The sequence below is a fragment of the Balaenoptera musculus genome, chromosome 4 (assembly GCF_009873245.2).
Source record: "Balaenoptera musculus isolate JJ_BM4_2016_0621 chromosome 4, mBalMus1.pri.v3, whole genome shotgun sequence".
Taxonomy (NCBI): domain Eukaryota; kingdom Metazoa; phylum Chordata; class Mammalia; order Artiodactyla; family Balaenopteridae; genus Balaenoptera; species Balaenoptera musculus.
In genome coordinates, this window is record NC_045788.1 from 11,464,548 (window position 1) to 11,485,496 (window position 20,949).

The window sequence follows — 20,949 nt, forward strand, 5'->3', positions numbered from 1 at the left end:
AGTGGTTAAGAGCTTGGGCTCTGCGATCACCTTGTCTGGGTTAGGATGATGGATCCACCACTTACCAAGTCACCTGTGCCTGTTTCCTTATCTGTCACGTGGGTATAGTAGTTGTACCTCCCAGTAAGATGGTTGTGAGGGTTAAATAAGATGATGCTTAAAAAGCACTGAGAAAAGTATCTGAGCCATGGTAAGGACTCAGCAAACATTAGCATTATCTATTTTCAACAAATACTCAAACTCTTGATGAATGTTTTAAACACAACTGGCATTGTTGACAAATACAGTGTTTACAGTGTACTGTGCTCTAAACCAACTTTCCCAGTAGTTATTTCTTGTTAGACAATGAGATTTTTTATATTGTAAATAACATTTTTTACAGAATAAAAGCAAGAAAACGTCACTAACAAAATGAAGATTCTGCTAATTGTATTTGTTCTCATCCTTTGGACTGAAACACTGACATATCAGAGCCCAGGTACCAGTACATTTTATGTTTATTATTATTAGGAAAATAAGTATTTTATGTCTCAACAAATCTTTATTTTAATAAATAGAAACAAGGAATTTATTTCTTTACTAAAAAAACAAAGCAGGCAGCATTTATTTGTAGTTGGCGATATATTATATCAAGCAAATGCAAGCTCTCAAAGATGATGGAAAGCCATGGGCAAAACGCATGAATTATGCTACACCTGGCTAGAAAAACTTTAATTATTCATTGATTTGCTGAAGTCCTGATGTTCCATGTCTGTATGAACAGAGTCAACCCATACGTTTTGTGGGTCAGTTTGCACCTTGGCTTTAATAAATGAAAGAAAAGGAAAAAAGGAACACCACAGAGGAAATTTTATATATATATAATAAGTAATATAAAAGCTTTCATATTCCATACATGCATATATGGAATATGAAAGCTAGGTTTTTCTACTCTTCTGTAATTACTAAAAACATCATTCAAAGAAGTATTTTTAACCCTGCACTGTGCTACCCTAGGACTTCCTAGTGAATTTCAGGGTCATTTTGAAAGAAATGTCCTGCTTAGTTAAACATTTACCAGCAGATCACTAACTGGGTGGGTGGAGGTGGCTGACCATGACTGCTAAAGTCAATGCTCCTGGTGCCTCCCCTTGTCCAGACTCTCTTTACGAGGCAGGTACACACTCCCCCACCCACAGCTGCTGTGAATATTGCCTGCAATGGCAATGGCTCATGGCTGTACCCCACTTTCTCAGGACAATTGCCCTTGGCTTTCCCAGAGCCACCTTACCCGTAACCCTCCACTCCTTCTCTCCAGTTCTTGGGAGAAGTCTGCAGCTGATGACTGACTGATAGGTGGGTACAAAAACTGTCCCTCTTGACCCAAAGGGTTTGTTGTCATTTTATTTTGATAGGGCCAGGCCCTGAGTATGCCGACGTGGTGTTTCTGGTGGATAGCTCCAACCACCTGGGAATTAAATCCTTCCCATTTGTGAAGATGTTCATCAACAAGATGATCAGCAGCCTCCCCATAGAGGACCACAAGTACCGTGTGGGCCTGGCCCAGTACAGCGATGGGCTCCACAGAGAATTCCAGCTCAACACTTTCAAGAGCAGCGGCCCCATGTTGAACCACCTCAAGAAGAACGTCAGGTTCTTGGGCGGTTCCCTGCAGATTGGGAATGCTCTCCGGGAGGTGCACACGACCTACTTCTCAAACGGGAGGGACAGGAGGCAGTTTCCTCCGATCCTGGTGGTCTTGGCTTCAGCCGAGTCCGAGGATGCCATGGAAGCGGCCTCCAAGGCGCTGCGCAGCGACGGGGTGAGGATCATCTCAGTGGGGATTCAGGGGACGCCTGAGGAGACTCTGAAGGCCATGGCTACAGGCCAGTTCCACTACAGCCTCAAGACGGTCCGAGACCTCAGCATGTTCTCCCAAAACATGACGCAGATTCTCAAGGATGCGGCTCAGTACAAGGAGGTAGCAGCCCACTCTCATACAGTAGGTAAGGAAGCCCTTGGTTGAAGAGGTGTCCCATCCCCATGTAGTCTGGTCCATAGAGCCATCTCCTATTATCTCTATGGTGCCACTCACCAGAAATCTCAGTATTTCATGTGGAAATGCAGAAGATCTCCTTCTCATCAACTTTCAGTCTTGATCCCCTAGGCTGAAAGGAGAGCTACTTTTACCCCCATGACTTACAGCTTCTCATTTGAAAAATGCTTTATTTATGTCTTAAGCAAGTTCTCCATGAAGACCTGAAACAGAAGACCCTTGAGTACAAGTAGCTTACTTGGGAGGTAATCCTAAAAAGCATTAGTAAAGAAAGGGTAAAGTGAGACAGGAAGCTACACATGCACTGTTGATGAACAGACGAAACAGGCCAGTACACACTCATGGGAGGTGCTCAGTAAGTGTGCTGCACTGATGAGGGGCCCCAGCCATTGTCTCCAGAGTGAGGTAGAAAGAGCTCCCGGCAAAATGGATCTTCGTGGCTGCCTCTGTGCTCTATTGTTGATGAGGGGCTATTCTGAGTAGGTGCTACCTAGTTCTAAGACTTGAGGAAGACACCTGGTTTGGTACAAAGTGCCCTGACCACAGGTCAAGAGGTCCAGACAATGCCACTAGCTGGCTGTGAACTTGAGGAAGTGATGTCATCTCTCTGAGCCTTGCATCAGCATCCTCCTTTGTAAGATATGAGAGTTGGAATGATCTTGAAATTTTTTCCTGCTCTATCATTCACCAATTCCTTGGCTATCACTATGGGTTGATTTTGCACTCAGACCAGCCTAGGCCTTAATAACAAATAGACTTCCTGAATCAGTAAGAAGTTTATTTATTTCCCTTGTAACATTATAGGGCCAGTGTTCAAGTTGACAAGTTGTCTTTCTTCTATTTAGATAATTATGTTGGTGGTGGCTCTTTCATCTTCAAATATTACTTTCAAGGTGCCTTGGGAATTGGTATAGAGCTGGTGGAAGGGAAAAAAGATGGAACGTCACTCAAGATGTGGTTTTATGGGCTAAGCTTGGAAGAGACACACACTACTTCTGCTCACATTTCATTAGCCAGATCTTAGTCCCATGGCCACACCTAATTGCAGGTGAGGCTGAGAAATCAGGTCTAGCCCTATGAGCAAGAAGAGGAAATGGGTTTGGGTAAGTATCTAGAAGGCTCTGTCACAGTTAGCGCTGCCCCTGAAGCATCAGGGAGTACTTTTACCTCCACTCTTCCCATCCCTCACTCTTCCTGCCTTGGGTGAAATAGCAAGTTCTTACAGCACATGTGCTTCTCTTCCCAGAGAAAAAAATTTCCTGTGACCCTTCACCCTGTGGACCTTGGAGATCTTACAACCCTGTAGGTAGCCTGAGCTCTCCAAGACCATAGGACTTTACCACCTTCTTAGAAAGCTTTGTGTACTGATCTGTGTTTCTCTCACTCCTCCTAATTTATTTCACAGCAGTATACAGTACAACAAGGTTTTGTTTGTCAAGACCCTATCCTTGCCTTTAGAGGTTAAGAGTAAGGGCTTTGGAGTCTGGGTTCAAACACTGGCTTGGCTGCTAAAGACCTTGAGTAAGTTACTTAACCTCTGAGCTTCAGTTTCCTTACCTATAAAGTGAGGATAATAGTATCTACCTTACGATATGGGTGAGATGACTTGTATGGAGTTTGGCAGTTTACTGTCATTAATAGTAATAGCTCTTTGCAAATAAATACTGAGCTGAGTGGGCCATGCTGTAAGTTTGTTTTAGCCAACTATGTGAGGTTCAGAGTACATTGGTAGATTTATGAGAATTATTATAATTCCACAAATATCTCTGAGCTCCCACCAGGCACCAGGTACTGGAGAGTTAGAGATAGGTAAGACATGCCTTCTGGCTTCTAGAGCTCACAATCCTGTGGATAGTTCTTGGCAAGATTGAGCTTATCTCTTGGCTACACTCCCCACAGTTGTGGCTCCTCCACCTGTTCCTGGAGTGGGCATTCTGTGAATGTGGTATACTCGCCTGTGGATTCCAGATTTATACAACCAACAGCTTACCTGGCATCTTCAATAGTATCCCAAACTTAGCATGTCTGAAATGGAGCTCTTGACTTCTCCCTCCAACCTGTTCTTCCCACTACCTCCCCTATCTTGGAAAAAGATACCACCTATATCCACTCAGTTGTTCAGGCCAAAAACCCAGGAGTTTTCACCACTTCCTTTTTGTCTCCCAATACTCATATCTAATTTATCATCAAGTCCTCTCTGTTCTATCTCTAATTCATGTATCAAAATGACTCTTTTTGTTCTGTCTTACCTGCTTTATTCTTGTCCAGGAACCATTATCTCTTTCCTGGACTAGGGCAATTGTTTTTTAATGAATTTTAATGAATTCGTTACCTCCCCTCAGGAACTAGGGTGATATTTAAAAGATTTAAATAAGATCATCTGAGCCCCATATGATTGGGCCCTGCTTCCCTCTGACCTCATCCATCATTGTTCCCCTCACTCACTGGCTCCGGCTACTCTGGGTTTCTTGCTTGTTTCTATTTCTTGCTTTTCTTTCTGCCAGAATTCTTCTTCCTTTCACACAATGTGTAGTTCAGTCTTTCTCTTCATCTATCTCAACCCAAATGTAATCCTTTCAGAGAGGTCTTCCCTGACATTTTATGGCTCAGATCAGTGAGTTCTCATCCCACATCCCCAACATAGGGTAACTCAATTGAGTCACCTATTTTATTTCCTTGTTAGCATTTATTATGGTCTGAAATAGCATAATTTATTTATCTGTCCTCCCCATAGAGTGTGAGCTCCCTGAGGTCAGGTATATTTCTACTAATTTATGCCTATATTTCAGCATTTGAAAATGGTGGTGGTGATTGTGGTGGTGGTTCATACTGGTAGTGGTGGACTTGGAGGTGGTGGTGGTGATAGTATTGGAAGTTCAGGTGGTGGAGTTGCTGAAGATGAGGGGTAGTGGTGGTAGAGGGGGTGGTGGTGGTGGTGGAGGTGATGGTGGTAGTCATACTGGTGGTGATGGTGGTCATGAAGACCATGGTGGTGGTGGAGGTGGTGGTAGAGGTGGTACAGGTGGAAGTAGTAGTGGAGGTAGAAGTAGAGGTGGTAGTGGTGATGATGGTGCTGGTGGTGGAGATGGTTGTTGTTGGTGGTAGTAGTGGTGGTGGTAGTCATACTGGTGGTGATGGTGCTCATGAAGAACATGCTGATGGGATGTGGTAGGAAAATCGTAAGAAGTATTCTTCAGATAGAGGGAAGAGCATTGCAAATCCTCTGAAGTCAATGGCTAATGTAAATTTTGCTGAGAATTTTTATCTTTTGTTCACTAAAAAAAATGCTAACTACATCCATCATGACTGCCTCTATTTTCACTAATGCCTTCTGACAATCTGTACAGTGCCTTTCTCACTCTGGGCCAGGGGTTTGTACTAACATTCCTACTTTTTCTCTCTCCATAGTCCCTTTCCCCAGGGCCTGTCAGAAAGATTCACTTGCCGACCTCATGTTCCTGGTGGATGAGTCTGTTGGGACCAAACAGAATCTAAGGAACCTGCAGAACTTCCTGAAGAATATCACCTTCTCCATGGATGTGAAAGACAACTGCCTGCGGCTTGGTCTTATGAGTTACAGTGACAGAGTTCAGACTTTTTCTCTTCTGAGCTCAAGCACAACCCAATCCGAATTTCAGAAGCAAATCCAGAAGCTTTCTCTGCAGGCTGGGAAATCCAATGCTGGTGCTGCCATTGAGAAGATGAGGAGAGAAGGCTTCTCAGCATCAAGTGGCAGCAGAAGGGCACAGGGAGTGCCCCAGATTGCAGTCCTGGTCACTGACAGACCATCAGATGACAAGGTGCGTGAGGCTGCACTGAGTCTCCGGCTGGAGGATGTAACTGTGTTTGCCATGGGCATCCAAGGGGCCAACAAGACCCAGTTAGAAGAAATAGTGTCTTACCCTCCGGGACAGACCATCTCCATGATGAAGTCCTATGCAGACTTGGAAATTTACAGTAAGAACTTCTTGAAAAAGCTCCAGAATGAAATATGGTCCCAAATTTCAACTCATGCTGAACAAATGGAACTTGATAAAACTGGTATGTCTTAAAAAATCATTTTCATAGTATAAAAATAATATGAGCAGTTGTCTAGGGCTGGGGCAGGAGTGAAGACTTGTTTTAATTGGGTAAAGGAACTTTAGGAGTTATGAAAATGTTCTAAAACTAGATTTTGGTGATGGGTGCACAACTTTATGAATTTCCTAAAAATCATTGAATGATTGCAGTGAATGAAAGTTTTAAGCATGTAAATCTTACCTCAATAAAATATAAAAAATGTTAATTATAAAATAGTTTGATAGTGTTGATGAACATAAAGAAGAAAATAAAATCACCTGTGATCTTCTTTCAGATAAAGCCATTCTAATCCTTTATTTCTCTTATCTTTTAGTCTCTTCTCTGTCTCTACACTCATGTACACACAAACACATGCATACACATTTTTAAAAAACCGATGTAACATAATGTGTATCAGTGCTGTCAAACAGAATTTTCTGTAATGATAGAAATGTTCTTTATCTTCACTGTTCAATAAGGAGGCCACTAGCCAATCATGGCTATTGAGCACTTGGAATGAGGATAATGGAACTGAAGAACTGTGTTTTAAATTTAATTTAATTTAATTTTTATTTTAATAGCTACATGCTGGTGGCTGTCATATTGGACAATGCAGGAACACACTGTTAGGTAACTTGTATCAGTTACAATTACTTCTGAGTGTGACTAACAAAAGAAAAAATAACAATGATTTCAATAGGATAAAACTATCTTTTTTTTCTGTTTCACAAATAAGTCATAAGGTAGGTATAAAGAGCTGGGTAGTACAACACAGTGTCAGGGATTCTGTCTCTTTCTAAGTTATTTTTCTGCTCTTTGTGGTCTCTATTCCCAGCATCATAATCCAAGATAACTGCTCCTGGCATTACATTCACATCCAGCAACAAGAATTATAAAAGAGAAGAAAAAGGCAGGCTTCCCCCTCTTTTTCTTCAAGGATATTCCCAGGAATTACACTCGCCATCTTTGCTTACATCCTATTGGCCAGAACTTAGTCACATGTCACTCTTCATTGTAAAAATGAGAGCTAGAAAATGTAGTCTTTACTTGGGGCAGCCAAGTACCTAGGCAAATATTGGGGACTAAATTAGTGTAGAAAAGAGAATGGATATTGGGGATAGCCGGTATGATATGCCTTACTCACTTTTCTATCAACCTTATAACATGAACTTTTGTCCATCTCCTTAAATATTTTTTGGCAATATTCTTTTTAGGTTGGGAATAATATTCCATCCTATGGATATAACATAATTTGTTTAACATATCCTAAATTGTTGGATATAGAGGTCATTGCCAATGTTTCGCTCTTATAAAAGTCTTGCAGGGATCATCATTGTACTTATATTTTTATACACAACCAAATCTGCTATAGTTTTACCAAGTTCTTTTCAAAGATGCCAGGACATACTGCCAAAAGATACTTGATGTTACTTCGAGTTTATCTAATTCTGAGATATCTGCTGACATTTCCCTGCAGATAAAGTGCTTCCAAACAATTGGAACTCAAATTTGGCAGCACTCACATGGAAAAGAATCCTCCAATGATGTTAAAGGCTAATTTTAAATTCAGATTAGTCAATTGAAAGTTTAAGGATGCAATCCTGGGCCAGCCCTTGATTTCCTCTTGCATATATACATTACAAGGCAGCAGCAAGAAACCAGTCCCCTATTACCTCCTGAGTGATACAGAAAAGAGTCTCTCAGAGTGGCAGCTGCCTTGGTCTAGTAGCAACTTTTAGGGCATAGGAGGGATTTGTAACGTGCTCTCTCTCAGAGAGTTTGAAATTATGAGACAAAAAATATTATTGTCATTACAGAATTTCTAAATGGGAAGATATGGGACCAAGGCTAGGACAAGGGCCATCCTTATCTTCCATAAGGCCTCAGTAGGTGGCTTCTTATTAATTCAGTGGTTCTCTAATACTGGTACCTGACTTAAATTGAGTTCCTCAGATGTAGATGTCAGATAAGGATTCATGTGAAACTGATATATTAAAAATATACCCAGGAAAAACTGGAGAGTGGTAGAGAAGGGAGGATATGGGACCAGGAAGGACAGGATGATAAGCAAAGTCCCATGGAGGGTCAATTCCACAGGACCATTCGAGAGACAGTGTGGGTTAAACTTTAGATTTGTCCTAGTCAAGGGGCAATGTAACTGGAGAATTTATATTCCAGCACACAGAAGGGAATGTACATTTCCAGACACCTCTGGCTTAATACCAAGCAAAAAGGGTTTCAACAACCCGAGAGCAGCCCACCCACCCACAGACACAGGTGCTAGCTATTGGAATGAAAGTGCTGGGAACTGGTTACACAGAAATGGTAAAGGATTTGAGGGGATACAGGCGGAGTACCAAAAGTGTTTGCTGTAAATTTATCAGGACTTCCTGAGGAGCTTGTTAATAATTCAGTGGCCCAACCCAATGACTCAGTCTCTACGAGTAGGGCCTAGGCCACCTGGGTTTTAGAAAGCTCCCCAACAAACTCACGCTAGCAATATCTGAGAACCACTACCTCAGTGAATTTGTCATGGTCTACAGTAGGGTGGCCAGCTTTGTAGTTTCAGAATGGTCAGACACAGAGAATCAGTCTCTACTGACTTAGTCTCTGCTGTATCCACCACCTTCGGCACCACTAGGTATTCAATTTATTAAATAGAACTTCATTAAAGCAAGGAAAGACTCACATTAACCAAACCAAGAGGCAATGCATAAAAAAAGATTGATGATTATCTCTGAAATGGAACTATTAGTGCCCAGGGACCTAGGCATTCATGTCCTCTGAGCAACATAGTCTCTCCCTGTAGACATATAGACAAGTCAGAAGCTAAACTGTAATCAAAAGACTGCTGGAGGATGTGGAATCAGAGCAAGGGAGTTAGTTTTATGACTGAAATGTCTAGTGGTATTTAATCAGGGGAATGACTATTTTAAAATCAAATATATAGATCTACATCTCTGTCTATCTCTCTGTATAACTGTGCAGGTGAGGCCTTGTGCCAGGAGACACATTTCTCTTCAACCCTGTCCACTTTAACTTTTTTTTTTTTTTTTTATGGTCTCCCCAAGAGAAGACACTTTTTTTTTTTTTTAAATTTATTTATTTATGGCTGTGTTGGGTCTTCATTTCCGTGCGAGGGCTCTCTCTAGTTGTGGCAAGCGGGGGCCACTCTTCATCGCGGTGCGCGGGCGGTGCGCGGGCCTCTCACCATCGCGGCCTCTCCTGCTGCAGAGCACAGGCTCCAGACGCGCAGGCTCAGTAACTGTGGCTCACGGGCCCAGTTGCTCCGTGGCATGTGGGATCTTCCCAGACCAGGGCTCGAACCTGTGTCCCCTGCATTGGCAGGCAGACTCTCAACCACTGCGCCACCAGGGAAGCCCCACTTTAACTTTTTAGATGGATATATTCTGTAATTACACTGTCCAATATAATAGCTACTAGACACATGGGACTGTTAAGCACCTGAAATGTGGCTTTTGCAACTGAGGAGCTGACTTTTAAATTTTATTTAATTTTAATCAGTTTAAGTTCACATTTTAATAGCAACATGTGACTCACAGCTCCAGGCAGGGTTGGATGGGTATTGCCATGGTTACCCCCGGATTCGAATTTTTCTCTTCCTCATTACTGACCACCATTCTTCTTTATTACATATATAAGACAATTCATTCTGGTTGCTGTCAAGTTTTTGTGGCCTGGCATCACCCCTGTCTTTTGCAGATAACTGCTTACCTTTGCCCTAATACTTTTTTTTAAAATAAATTTATTTATTTATTTTTGGCTGTGTTGGGTCTTCGTTGCTGCACGCGGGCTTTCTCTAGTTGCAGGGAGCGGGGGCTACTCTTCGTTGTGGTGCATGAGCTTCTCATTGCAGTGGCTTCTCTTGCTGCGGAGCATGGGCTCTAGGTGCACAGGCTTCAGTAATTGTGGCTCATGAGCTCTAGAGTGCAGGCTCAGTAGTTGTGGTGCACGGGCTTAGTTGCTTAGCCGCATGTGAGATCTTCCCGGACCAGGGCTCGAACCCCTGTCCCCTGCATTGACAGGCGGATTCTTAACCACTGTGCCACCAGGGTAGTCCCTGCCCTAATACTTTATATGTAGATTTCATAGTTTAATTCTTAGAGTCAAACTTATTTCCAGTATTTCTGATTTCTTAAGGACCAACTCCTCATAGCCTGAAGTAGTGTCAATAGCCATATATTGCCAACAAGCTATCAAGAAAGAAAATATTTCTGAAATGACTAAATTGTCCTGTATTTTAAAGACCTTTTCACATACTCAACCAGGTAATTGTGCACATAACTAAATTTTAAAGGTATGCTTTTCCTTCTACCCAATTTCAAAAATGGCTAAATAGAGTTGTAAATGGACTATTAGGAAAGTTAAAGCACTTTTTCAGAGAAGCTGTTCAACAAAGGAAGGAACATTGAGAGCTCCTTTATTTACAATTTTCTGTTGAAATCCTGTGATATAGCAGGTCTACCGGGCAGAAGCAGAAAACTAGGCAATGTCTCGCCCTCATGGAGCTGACATTCTGTGACAGGAGACAGGCTGTGTTCATGAACAAATGAATAGGTAATTTCAGAAAGTAATGGGCATCATAAGGAAAATAGACAGGTTAATAGAATAGACAATGATTGATGTGCTTTAGCTGGAAGGGAAGCCCTTCTAAAGAACGGACATTTGAATTGGCATGTCCAGGAGGTGAGAAGGAACCAGCCATGAAGATTTTGGGGGAAGAATATTCCAGGAAAGAGGGCAGGTGCAAAAGCCCTGGGGCACATTTAGAGTACAGGAGAAGCCCAGTGTCGCTGGAACACAGTGAGGAAGATGAAGAATTGCTGGAAATAGGGTCAGAGAGAAAAGAAGGGGGAAAGATCAGGCTGAGTTTTCATTTTTAAATTCTAAATACAATGATCAATCATTTAAGCAGAAGAGTAATATGATCTGGTTCTAGTTTTAAATACATTATTCTAGTTGCTCTGGGCAAAAGAGGTTATTGGGGACGTAAGAACAGAAGGTCATCTATCCCATCCCATTTCTCAGGAAATGATAAGGCATAAATGAAAAAGCCAGGTGTCAATACCAGAAAAATGATTTTAACTAAAAGCCTGGAGACTTGGGAATCTCGTCCTTACTCTTTAATTCACTGGCTGTGTGACCTCAGGCAAACCACTAGGCCTCATTCAGTTTCAATTTCCTCAGAAGGTTGTGGTAAATTTCAGAGAAAATGGGTATGAATGTGCGCAACGAAGTGTCCAGGCTCTGTGCAAACCTGAAGTGTCCTCATCCTCCTCTCCAAACCCTCCTGCAATGTTCTCTCCAGATTCTCTATAGTTAACAGAGAATGCAATTTCTGCTTTCCATTTTTATGCAGGCTGTGTAGATACAAAAGAGGCTGATCTCTATTTCCTCATTGATGGCTCAAGCAGCATTCAGAATAAACACTTTGAGCAAATCAAGGAATTTATGTTGGCGGTGATAGAGATGTTTAGCATCGGCCCAGACAAAGTCCGAGTTGGAGCTGTGCAGTATTCCCACGAGAAGGAAGTGGAATTTGATATCAATGACTATACTAATGATGTGGCATTGAGAAAGGCTGTTTCTAACATCAAGCAACTTGGAGGCAACACTCTTACTGGGGCAGCCCTGGATTTCATTCTGCCACTAATAAGGAAGGGAAGGAAGCAGAGGATGAACGAGGTACCCTGTTACCTCATTGTGTTGACTGATGGGATGTCCATGGATGGTGTCCTGGAACCTGCTGAGAGACTAAGGGCTGAACACATCACCATCCACGTGGTTGGCATTGGTGAGGCTAACAGAACACAACTGCAACAAATTGCTGGGGCAGAGGAAAGGGTTAACTTTGGACAGAACTTTGATTCTTTAAAAAGAATCAAAAATGAAGTTGTTCGCAGCATCTGCACTGAGAAAGGTAAGCAAAAGAAAAAGGTTTTATTCTCTGTACTTCGTTGGTTGCTTCAGGCGGACTAATAGGCCGAAACAAGGAATGACGTGACCAGTTGTCTGGCTCACATTTTGCTAACTTCCTGTATAACTGTGGAGGGATTCAACCCCTCACTTTAAGCCAAGTGCCAAGGTTGGAGAATCCCTCTATAGACAGCTGCCCTAAGGCCATCTCGAAAGCCATAAGTGTGAAGGTTGCTAAGAATGTCGTTGCTCTGACAAAGCCCACTGCTGTGGAGGATAAGAAACTTTATATTTGTGTGTGTGTGTGTGTGTACACACTAATTCAGGCAGATGAGGACAGTGGAAAGAAAATGGGCTCTGGCTTTAAGTAGATTAGGGTTCAACTCACTTCACTGCTTGAACCTTGAACTTCCTTGTCTAGAAAATGAGGATAATACCTACATCAGAGTATCCGTATAGGTTTAGCATAATAAACACCAACCATTATTTCTCTATTATGAATGCATACCTAGGACATATGTAACCCTTGCTTATTTTTATTTATAACAGAAACACATATTTGCATTTTTGTTCTGACTAAAAATTAAGTAACAGAAGTAAGGAAGAACAATGTGCAAATTCCTGCACCTGATTGTTATTTCTCTTATTAGTAATAGCCACTTATCTAAAAAAAAGATACAAATGAGCTTATTTACAAAACAGAAATAGACCCACAGACATAGAAAACAAACTTATGGTTACCAAGGGGAAAAGGGGGGGAGGGATAATTTAGGAGGTTAGGTTTAACACATACACACTACTATATATAAAATAAACAACAAGAACCTACTACTGTATAGCACAGGGGACTGTACTCGATATTTTGTAATAACCTATAAGGGAAAAGAATCTGAAAAATTATATATATATACATATCTGAATCACTGTGCTGTACACCTGAAACTAACATGACATTATTAATCAACTATACTTCAATAAAATTTTAAAAAATAATAATAGCCACTTACTAATTGAAGGTGGTGTGTGCTAACTGTGAGTATTAGCACCTGAAAATATTGTCTGCCAAGAGTCATGTTACTTACTGATTAAGATAAAGGATGATGGAGTCAAAGCATCAAAGTTCACAACCCAGATTTATCAATTATTGGCTGTGGACCTTGAATGGGTTACTTACTGTCTACCTGCCTTTGTCCCATATGTGTAGGCTTATTGTGAAGCTTAAAGGTACTAATGCATGCAGGGCACTTAGAAGAGGGCTTAGCCCATGGTAAGTGCTACATAAAATGTGGCTATTTTAAAAGTTGGTCAAGGTGTTCACTGATGTGGAAGGGAAAAGAATTCTCACTTACTTGAACTTACAAAAGTGAAAATGTGTTAGAATTTTTTTGGAGTCACTAAAATCCAAAGAAAACTAAACCAGCAAATAAGTAGCATTAACAGCAAAATCCTAAATCACAACTTTATTGATTTTTTTCTTCCTGTTATGGACAGTAGTAGAGTAGAGTCTTCAGGATGTCTTAGAATGAGTGTAAGAGTACAGGTTCCCTGACGTTTCCTGGAGTTGATGCCAAGGAAAGTAAAAGAGTTTCAGGAAACCTAAAATAGATTGTACTTCAGGTCTTCTCAAGGGAGAAAGTCATGGACCAATCTGAAGAAAGACAATATGTTTTTTGTTGATCAGGTAGTTGCAGTTCAGGTGCCAAAACCCTGGCACACCTGAGGGAGGAGACAAACTGTGGACAAGGAAATGAGCCATAATATGGTGAATAGAGAGGCAGGAAAACTAAGGACCCTATGCTGGAGGGCCTGGAAACCACTGACTGGTCTCAGAGCACATGTGGATGGAGTGACACTGTGTATTGGTTCAGGGGCAAGTTAAGTGGTTCTAGCAAAAAGACCCTAAACTACATAACATAGAATATTGTTTCTCTTTTGTGCAATAGTCCAGGGTAAGCAGTCCAGTTCTAGCAAAGAGGCTGGTCCATGCTCAACACATAGCACCCATCTCTAGGTCAAATGGAGCTCCAGTCCTCATCATCCTGCATTTGTGGAAAGGGAGATAGGGCCAGGGGAGCCCACCATGCTCAATTGTTTTATTGTTAAGACCCAGAAGTGGCCAAATCAGTCCTGCTAATATCTACTAGCAAGAACTTAGTCACAGGGCCACATCTAGCTTCAAGGAAGCCTGGGAAATATAGTCTTTACCTGGGCGACCATCTGCCTAGTTGAAACTCTTTTATTGACATGGAAGAGTGGGAGATGGTAGATGGCAAGAATCAGCTTGCATCACAAATAGAGATGAGGAGGTAGATCCTGTGAATACTGAACCACAGGTAAAAGTCTCCTCTTTTGACATGTGTTCATGGAAGAGAGCCTTCCACACTTCGCAGAGCTGGGGCTTTGCCAAGGCCACAAACGTCTTCGGGAACTTCCCTATTTACAACTTTCAAAATGGCTCCAGGGCATTTTGATCTCAAATGATGGTTTTAATACCCTCTGGTGAGCCTTATACAAGTTATTAAAAAACAGATGGCATCTTTTAATTCTTCTATGGCTGATACTGTATCATCGTTTTCAAATGTATCATCATTTGAAAATGATGATACATTTTCAAATACTATGGAATAGATTCTGTGAATATTGAGAGAGGGGTTGGTAAAAGAATGGCAGTGAAAACAGATAGACAAAAGGGTTAAGACTAAGGAGATACATGCTAAAGAAAATATATTTATACTATATATAGAATATGTAATATAAATATATACTATGGTACATATATATGTATATATATGCACACACAACTCCTGCACCATGAATTAATAACACTTTTTTATGGCTTATAGAAATTGGTCTTCTATGCGTGTATATATGTAGAGATACATATATATGCATATAAATGTCCACTTCCAGTCAGTAGGGTATCTACAAATTTTATGTATAAATAAAAGAACAGTCCATGTTGAATGGATATGTGCTTACTAATGTACTTATTATCTCTAGTAAAAGCTTTTCACCCAAATTTCTAATATTGATTTGTAGTGTTTATCAAATCACTTTATTTTTTTTAAACATCTTTATTGGAGTATAATTGCTTTACAATGTTGGGTTAGTTTCTGCTGTATAACAAAGTGAATCAGCTCTATGTATATGTATATCCCTTCCCTCTTGCATCTCCCTCCCATGCTCCTGAACCCACCCCTTTAACTGGTCAAAAAGCACTGAGCTGATCTCCCAGTGCTAGGCAGCTGCTTCCCATTAGTTATCTATTTTACATTTGGTAGTAAATATATATATGTCAATGCTACTCTTTCATTTCTTCCCAGCTTACCCTTCCCCCTCCCCACGTCCTCAAGTCCATTCTCAACGTCTACATGTTTAGTCCTGTCTTGCCCCTAGGTTAGTCAGAAACTTTTTTTTTTTTTTAGGTTCCATATATATGTGCTAGCATACAGTATTTGTTGCTCTCTTTCTGACTTACTTCATTCTGTATGACAGACTCTAGGTCCATCCACCGCACTACAAAACACTCAATTTCGTTTCTTTTTATGGCTGAGTAATATTCCATTGTATATATGTGCCACTTCTTCTTTATCCATTCATCTGTCGATGGGCACTTAGGTTGCTTCCATGTCCTGACTATCATAAATAGAGCTGCAATGAACATTGTGGTACATGACTCTCTTTGCATTATGGTTTGCTCAGGGTATATGCCCAGTAGTGGGATTGCTGGGTCGTATGGTAGTTCTATTTTTAGTTTTTTTAAGGAACCTCCATACTCTTCTCTATAGTGGCTGTATCAATTTACATTCCCACCAACAGTGCAATGGGGTCCCCTTTTCTCCACACCCTCTCCAGCATTTATTGTTTGTGGATTTTCTGATGATGCCCGTTCTAACCAGTGTGATGTGATACCTCATCGCAGTTTTGATTTGCATTTCTCTAATGATTAGTGATGTTGAGCATCCTTTCATGTGTTTGTTGGCAATCTGTATATCTCCTTTGGAGAAATGTCTATTTAGGTCTTCTGCCCATTTTTGGATTGGGTTGTTTGTTTTTTCTGAAATGGAGATGCATGAGCTGCTTATAAATTTTGGAGATTAATCCTTTGTCAGTTGCTTCATTTGCAAATATATTCTCCTATTCTGAGGGTTGTCTTTTCGTCTTGTTTATGGTTTCTTTTGCTGTGTGGAAGCTTTTAAGTTTCATTAGGTCCCATTTGTTTATTTTTGTTTTTATTTCCATTTCTCTAGGAGGTGGGTCAAAAAGGATCTTGCTGTGATTTATGTCATAGAGTGTTCTGCCTATGTTTTCCTCTAAGAGTTTTGTAGTGTCTGGCCTTACATATAGGTCTTTAATCCATTTTGAGTTTATTTTTGTGTATGGTGTTAGGGAGTGTTCTAATTTCATTCTTTTACATGTAGCTGTCCAGTTTTCGCAACACCACTTATTAAAGAGGCTATCTTTTCTCCATTGTATATTCTTGCCTCCTTTATCAAAGATAAGGTGACCATATGTGTGGAGGTTTATCTCTGGGCTTTCTATCCTGTTCCATTGATCTATATTTCTGTTTTTGTGTCAGTACCATACTGTCTTGATTACTGTAGCTTTGTAATATAGTCTGAAGTCAGGAAGTCTGATTCCTCCAGCTCCGTTTTTCTTTCTCAGAATTGCTTTTGTTATTTGGGTCTTTCATATCTTCATACAAATTGTGAAATTTTTTGTCTAGTTCTGTGAAAAATGCCACTAGGAGTTTGATAGGGATTGCATTGAATCTGTAGATTGCTTTGGGTAGTAGAGTCATTTTCACAATGTTGATTCTTTCAATCCAAGAACATGGTATATCTCTCCATCTGTTTGTATCGTCTTTAATTTCTTTCATCAGTGTCTTATAGTTTTCTGCATACAGGTCTTTTGACTCCTTAGGTAGGTTTATTCCTAGATATATTATTCTTTTTGTTGCAAAGGTAAATGGGAGTGTTTCCTTACTTTCTCTTTCTGATTTTTCATTGTTAGTGTATAGGAAGGCAAGAGATTTCTGTGCATTCATTCTGTATCCTGCTACTTTACCAAATTCATTGATTAGCTCTACTAGTTTTCTGGTAGCATCTTTAGGATTCTCTATGTATAGTATCATGTCATCTGCAAACAGTGACAGCTTTCCTCCTTCGTTTCTGATTTGGATTCCTTTTATTTCTTTTTCTTCTCTGATTGCTGTGGCTAAAACTTCCAAAACTATGTTGAATAATAGTGGTGAGAGTGGGCAACCTTGTCTTATTCCTGATCTTAGTGGAAATGGTTTCAGTTTTTCACCATTGAGAATGTTGTTGGCTGTGGGTTTGGCATATATGGCCTTTATTATGTTGAGGTAGGTTCCCTCTAGGCCTACTTTCTGGAGGGTTTCTATCATAAATGGTTGTTGAATTTTGTCAAAAGCTTTTTCTGCATCTACTGAAATTATCATATGGTTTTTATCCTTCAATTTGTTAATATTGTTTATCACATTTATTGATTTGTGTATACTGAAGAATCCTTGCATTCCTGGGATAAGCACCACTTGATCATGGTGTATGATCCTTTTAATGTACTGTTTGATTTTGCTTGCTAGTATTTTGTTGAGGATTTTTGCATCTATGTTCATCAGTGATATTGGCCTGTAGATTTCTTTTTTTGTGACATCTTTATCTGGTTTTGGTTTCAGGGTGATGGTGGCCTCACAGAAAGAGTTTGGAAGTGTTCCTCCCTCTGTTATATTTTGGAAGAGTTTGATTAGGACGGGTGTTAACTCTTTTTTAAATGTTTGACAGAATTCGCCTCTGAAGCCATCTGGTCCTGGGCTTTTGTTTCTTGGAAGATTTTTAATCACAGTTTCAATTTCAGTGCTTGTGATTGGTTGTTCATATTTTCTATTTCTTCCTGGTTCAGTCTCAGAAGGTTTTGCTTTTCTAAGAATTTGTCCGTTTCTTCCAGGTTGTCCATTTTATTGGCATATAGTTGCTTGTAGCAATCTCTCATGATCCTTTGTATTTCTGCAGTGTCAGTTGTTTCTTCTCCTTTTTCACTTCTAATTCTGTTGATTTGACTCTTCTCCCTTTTTTTCTTGATGAGTCTGGCTAATGGTTTATCAATTTTGTTTATCTTCTCAAAGAACCAGCTTTTAGTTGTATTGATCTTTGCTATTGTTTCCTTCATTTCTTTTTCAATTATTTCTGATCTGATCTTTATGATTTATTTCCTTCTGCTAACTTTGGGGTTTTTTTGTTCTTCTTTCTCTAATTGCTTTAGGCGTAAGCTTAGGTTGTTTATTTGAGATTTTTTTTTGTTCCTTGAGGCAAGATTCTATTCTTACAAACTTCCCTCTTAGAACTGCTTTCGCTGTATCCTATAGGTTTTGGATCGTCCTGTTTCCATTGTCATTTGTTTTTCGGTATTTTTCGATTTCCTCCTTGATTTCCTCAGTGATCCTTTGGTTATTTAGTAACGTATTGTTTATCCTCCATGTGTTCGTTTTTTTACATCTTTTTTCCTGTAACTGATAGCTAGTCTCATAGAGTTGTGGTCGGAAAAGATACTTGATATGACTTCGATTTTCTTAAATTTACCAGGGCTTGATTTGTGATGCAAGACCTGATCTATCCTGGAGAATGTTACATGAGCACTTGAGAAGAAAGTGTATTCTGTTGTTTTTGGATGGAATGTCCTATAAATATCAATTAAGTCCATTTGTTAAATGTGTCATTTAAAGCTTGTGTTTTCTTATTTATTTTCATTTTGGATTATCTGCCCATTGGTGAAAGTGGGGTAAGTCTCCCACTATTATTTTGTTACTGTCAATTTTCCCTTTTATGGCTGTTAGCATTTGCCTTATGTATTGAGGTTGTCCTATGTTGGGTGTATAAATATTTATAACTGTTATATCTTCTTTTTGGATTGATCCCTTGATCATTATGTAGTGTCCTTCTTTGTCTCTTGTAGTAGTCTTTATTTTAAAGTCTATTTTGTCTGCTATGAGTATTGCTGCTCCAGCTTTCTTTTGATTTCCATTTGCATGGAATATCTTTTTCCATCCCCTCACTTTCAGTCTGTATGTGTCCCTAGGTCTGAAGTGGGTCTCCTGTAGACAGCATATATATGGGTCTTGTTTTGGTTTCCATTCAGCCAGTGTATGTCTTTTGGTTGGAGCATTTAATCCATTTACATGTAAGGTAATTATCATTATGTATGTTCCTATTACCATTTTCTTAATGTTTTGGGTTTGTTTTTCTAGGTCTTTTCTTTCCCTTGTGTTTCCCGCCTACAGAAGTTCCTTTAGCATTTGCTGTTTAGCTGGTTTGGTGGTACTGAATTCTCTTAACTTTTGCTTGTCTCTAAAGGTTTTATTTTCTCCGTTCGAATCTGAATGAGATCCTTGCTGGGTAGAGCAATCTTTGTTGTAGTTTTTTGCTCTCATCATTTTAAATATGTCCTGCTACTCCCTTCTGGCTTGCAGAGTTTCTGCTGAAAGATCAGCTGTAACCTTATGGGGATTCCCTTGTATGTTATTTGTTGCTTTTCCCTTGCTGCTTTTAATATTTTTTCTTTGTATTTAATTTTTGATAGTTTGCTTAATATGTGTCTTGGCATGTTTCTCCTTGGATTTATCCTGTATGGGACTCTTTGTGCTTCCTGAACTTGACTGATTATTTCCTTTCCCATATTAGTGAAGTTTTCAAGTATAATCTCTTCAAGTATCTTCTCAGACCCTTTCTTTTCCTCCTCTTCTTCTGAGACCACTGTAATTCAAATGTTGGTGCATTTAATGTTGTCCCAGAGATCTCTGAGACTGTCCTCAATTCTTTTCATTATTCTTTCTTTATTCTGCTCTGCAGTAGTTATTTCCACTATTTTATCTTCCAGGTCACTTATCCATTCTTCTGCCTCAGTTATTCTGCTACTGATTCTTTGTAGAGAATTTTTACTTTCATTTATTACATTGTTCATCGTTGTTTGTTTGCTCTTTAGTTCTTCTAGGTCCTTCTTAAACGTTTCTTGTATTTTCTCCCTTGTATTTCTAAGATTTTGGATCATCTTTACTATCATTACTCTGAATTCTTTTTCAGGTAGACTGCCTATTTCCTCTTCATTTGTTTGGTCTGGTGGATTTTTACCTTGCTCTTTCATCTGCTGCATTTTTGTCTGTCTTCTCATTTTGTTTAACTTACTGTGTTTGGCATCTCCTTTTCACAGGCTGCAGGTTCATAGTTCCTGTTGTTTTTGGTGTCTGTCCCCAGTGGGTGAGGTTGGTTCAGTGGCTTGTGTAGGCTTCCTGGTGGAGGGAACTGGTGCCAGTCTTCTGGTGGGTGGGGCTGGATCCTGTCTTTCTGGTCATCATGGCTGCAGCCGGTGGTGTGTTTTTAGGTGTCTGTGAACTTAGTATGATTTTAGGCAGACTCTTCTAATGGGTGGAGTTGTGTTCCTGTCTTGCTAGTTGTTTGGCATGGGGCATCAAGCACTGGAGCTTGCTGACTGTTGCGTGGAACTGAGTCTTACCATTGAGATGGAGATATCTGGGAGAGCTCTCGCATATTGATATTATGTGGGGCCTGGAGGTCTCTGCTCGTCCAATGTCCTGAACTCGACTCTCCCACCTCAGTGATTCATGCCTGACACCAGGCTGGAGCACCAAGACCTTGTCAGCCACATGGCTCAGAAGAAAAGGGAGAAAAAGTAAAAGAAAAAAAATTTTTAATAATTTAAAAAATTATTCAAATAAAAAAATAATAATAATAAAAAGAAGAGAGAAACAAAACCAATAAACAAATCCACCAATGATAACAAGTGCTGAAAACTATACTAAGATAAACATAAAAATCAGAAACCAGTCAGTTGCAGACAGCAAACCCAAGTCTACATTTGCTCCCAAAGTCCACCGCCTCAATTTT

General features: G+C 40.1%; 1 protein-coding gene across 1 annotated transcript in view; it reads left to right on the forward strand.

Annotated features, from left to right (window-relative positions):
- The first annotated feature begins 411 nt into the window (after window positions 1-411).
- The window catches only part of COL6A5 (collagen type VI alpha 5 chain), a 110,201-nt gene continuing 89,663 nt past the window's right edge, over window positions 412-20,949 (forward strand). Inside the window, exons 1-4 of the mRNA XM_036850673.1 lie at window positions 412-478; window positions 1,395-1,985; window positions 5,444-6,076; window positions 11,475-12,035. Coding sequence (XP_036706568.1) covers window positions 412-478; window positions 1,395-1,985; window positions 5,444-6,076; window positions 11,475-12,035 — 1,852 coding nt within the window. The remainder of the gene's footprint in view (window positions 479-1,394; window positions 1,986-5,443; window positions 6,077-11,474; window positions 12,036-20,949) is intronic.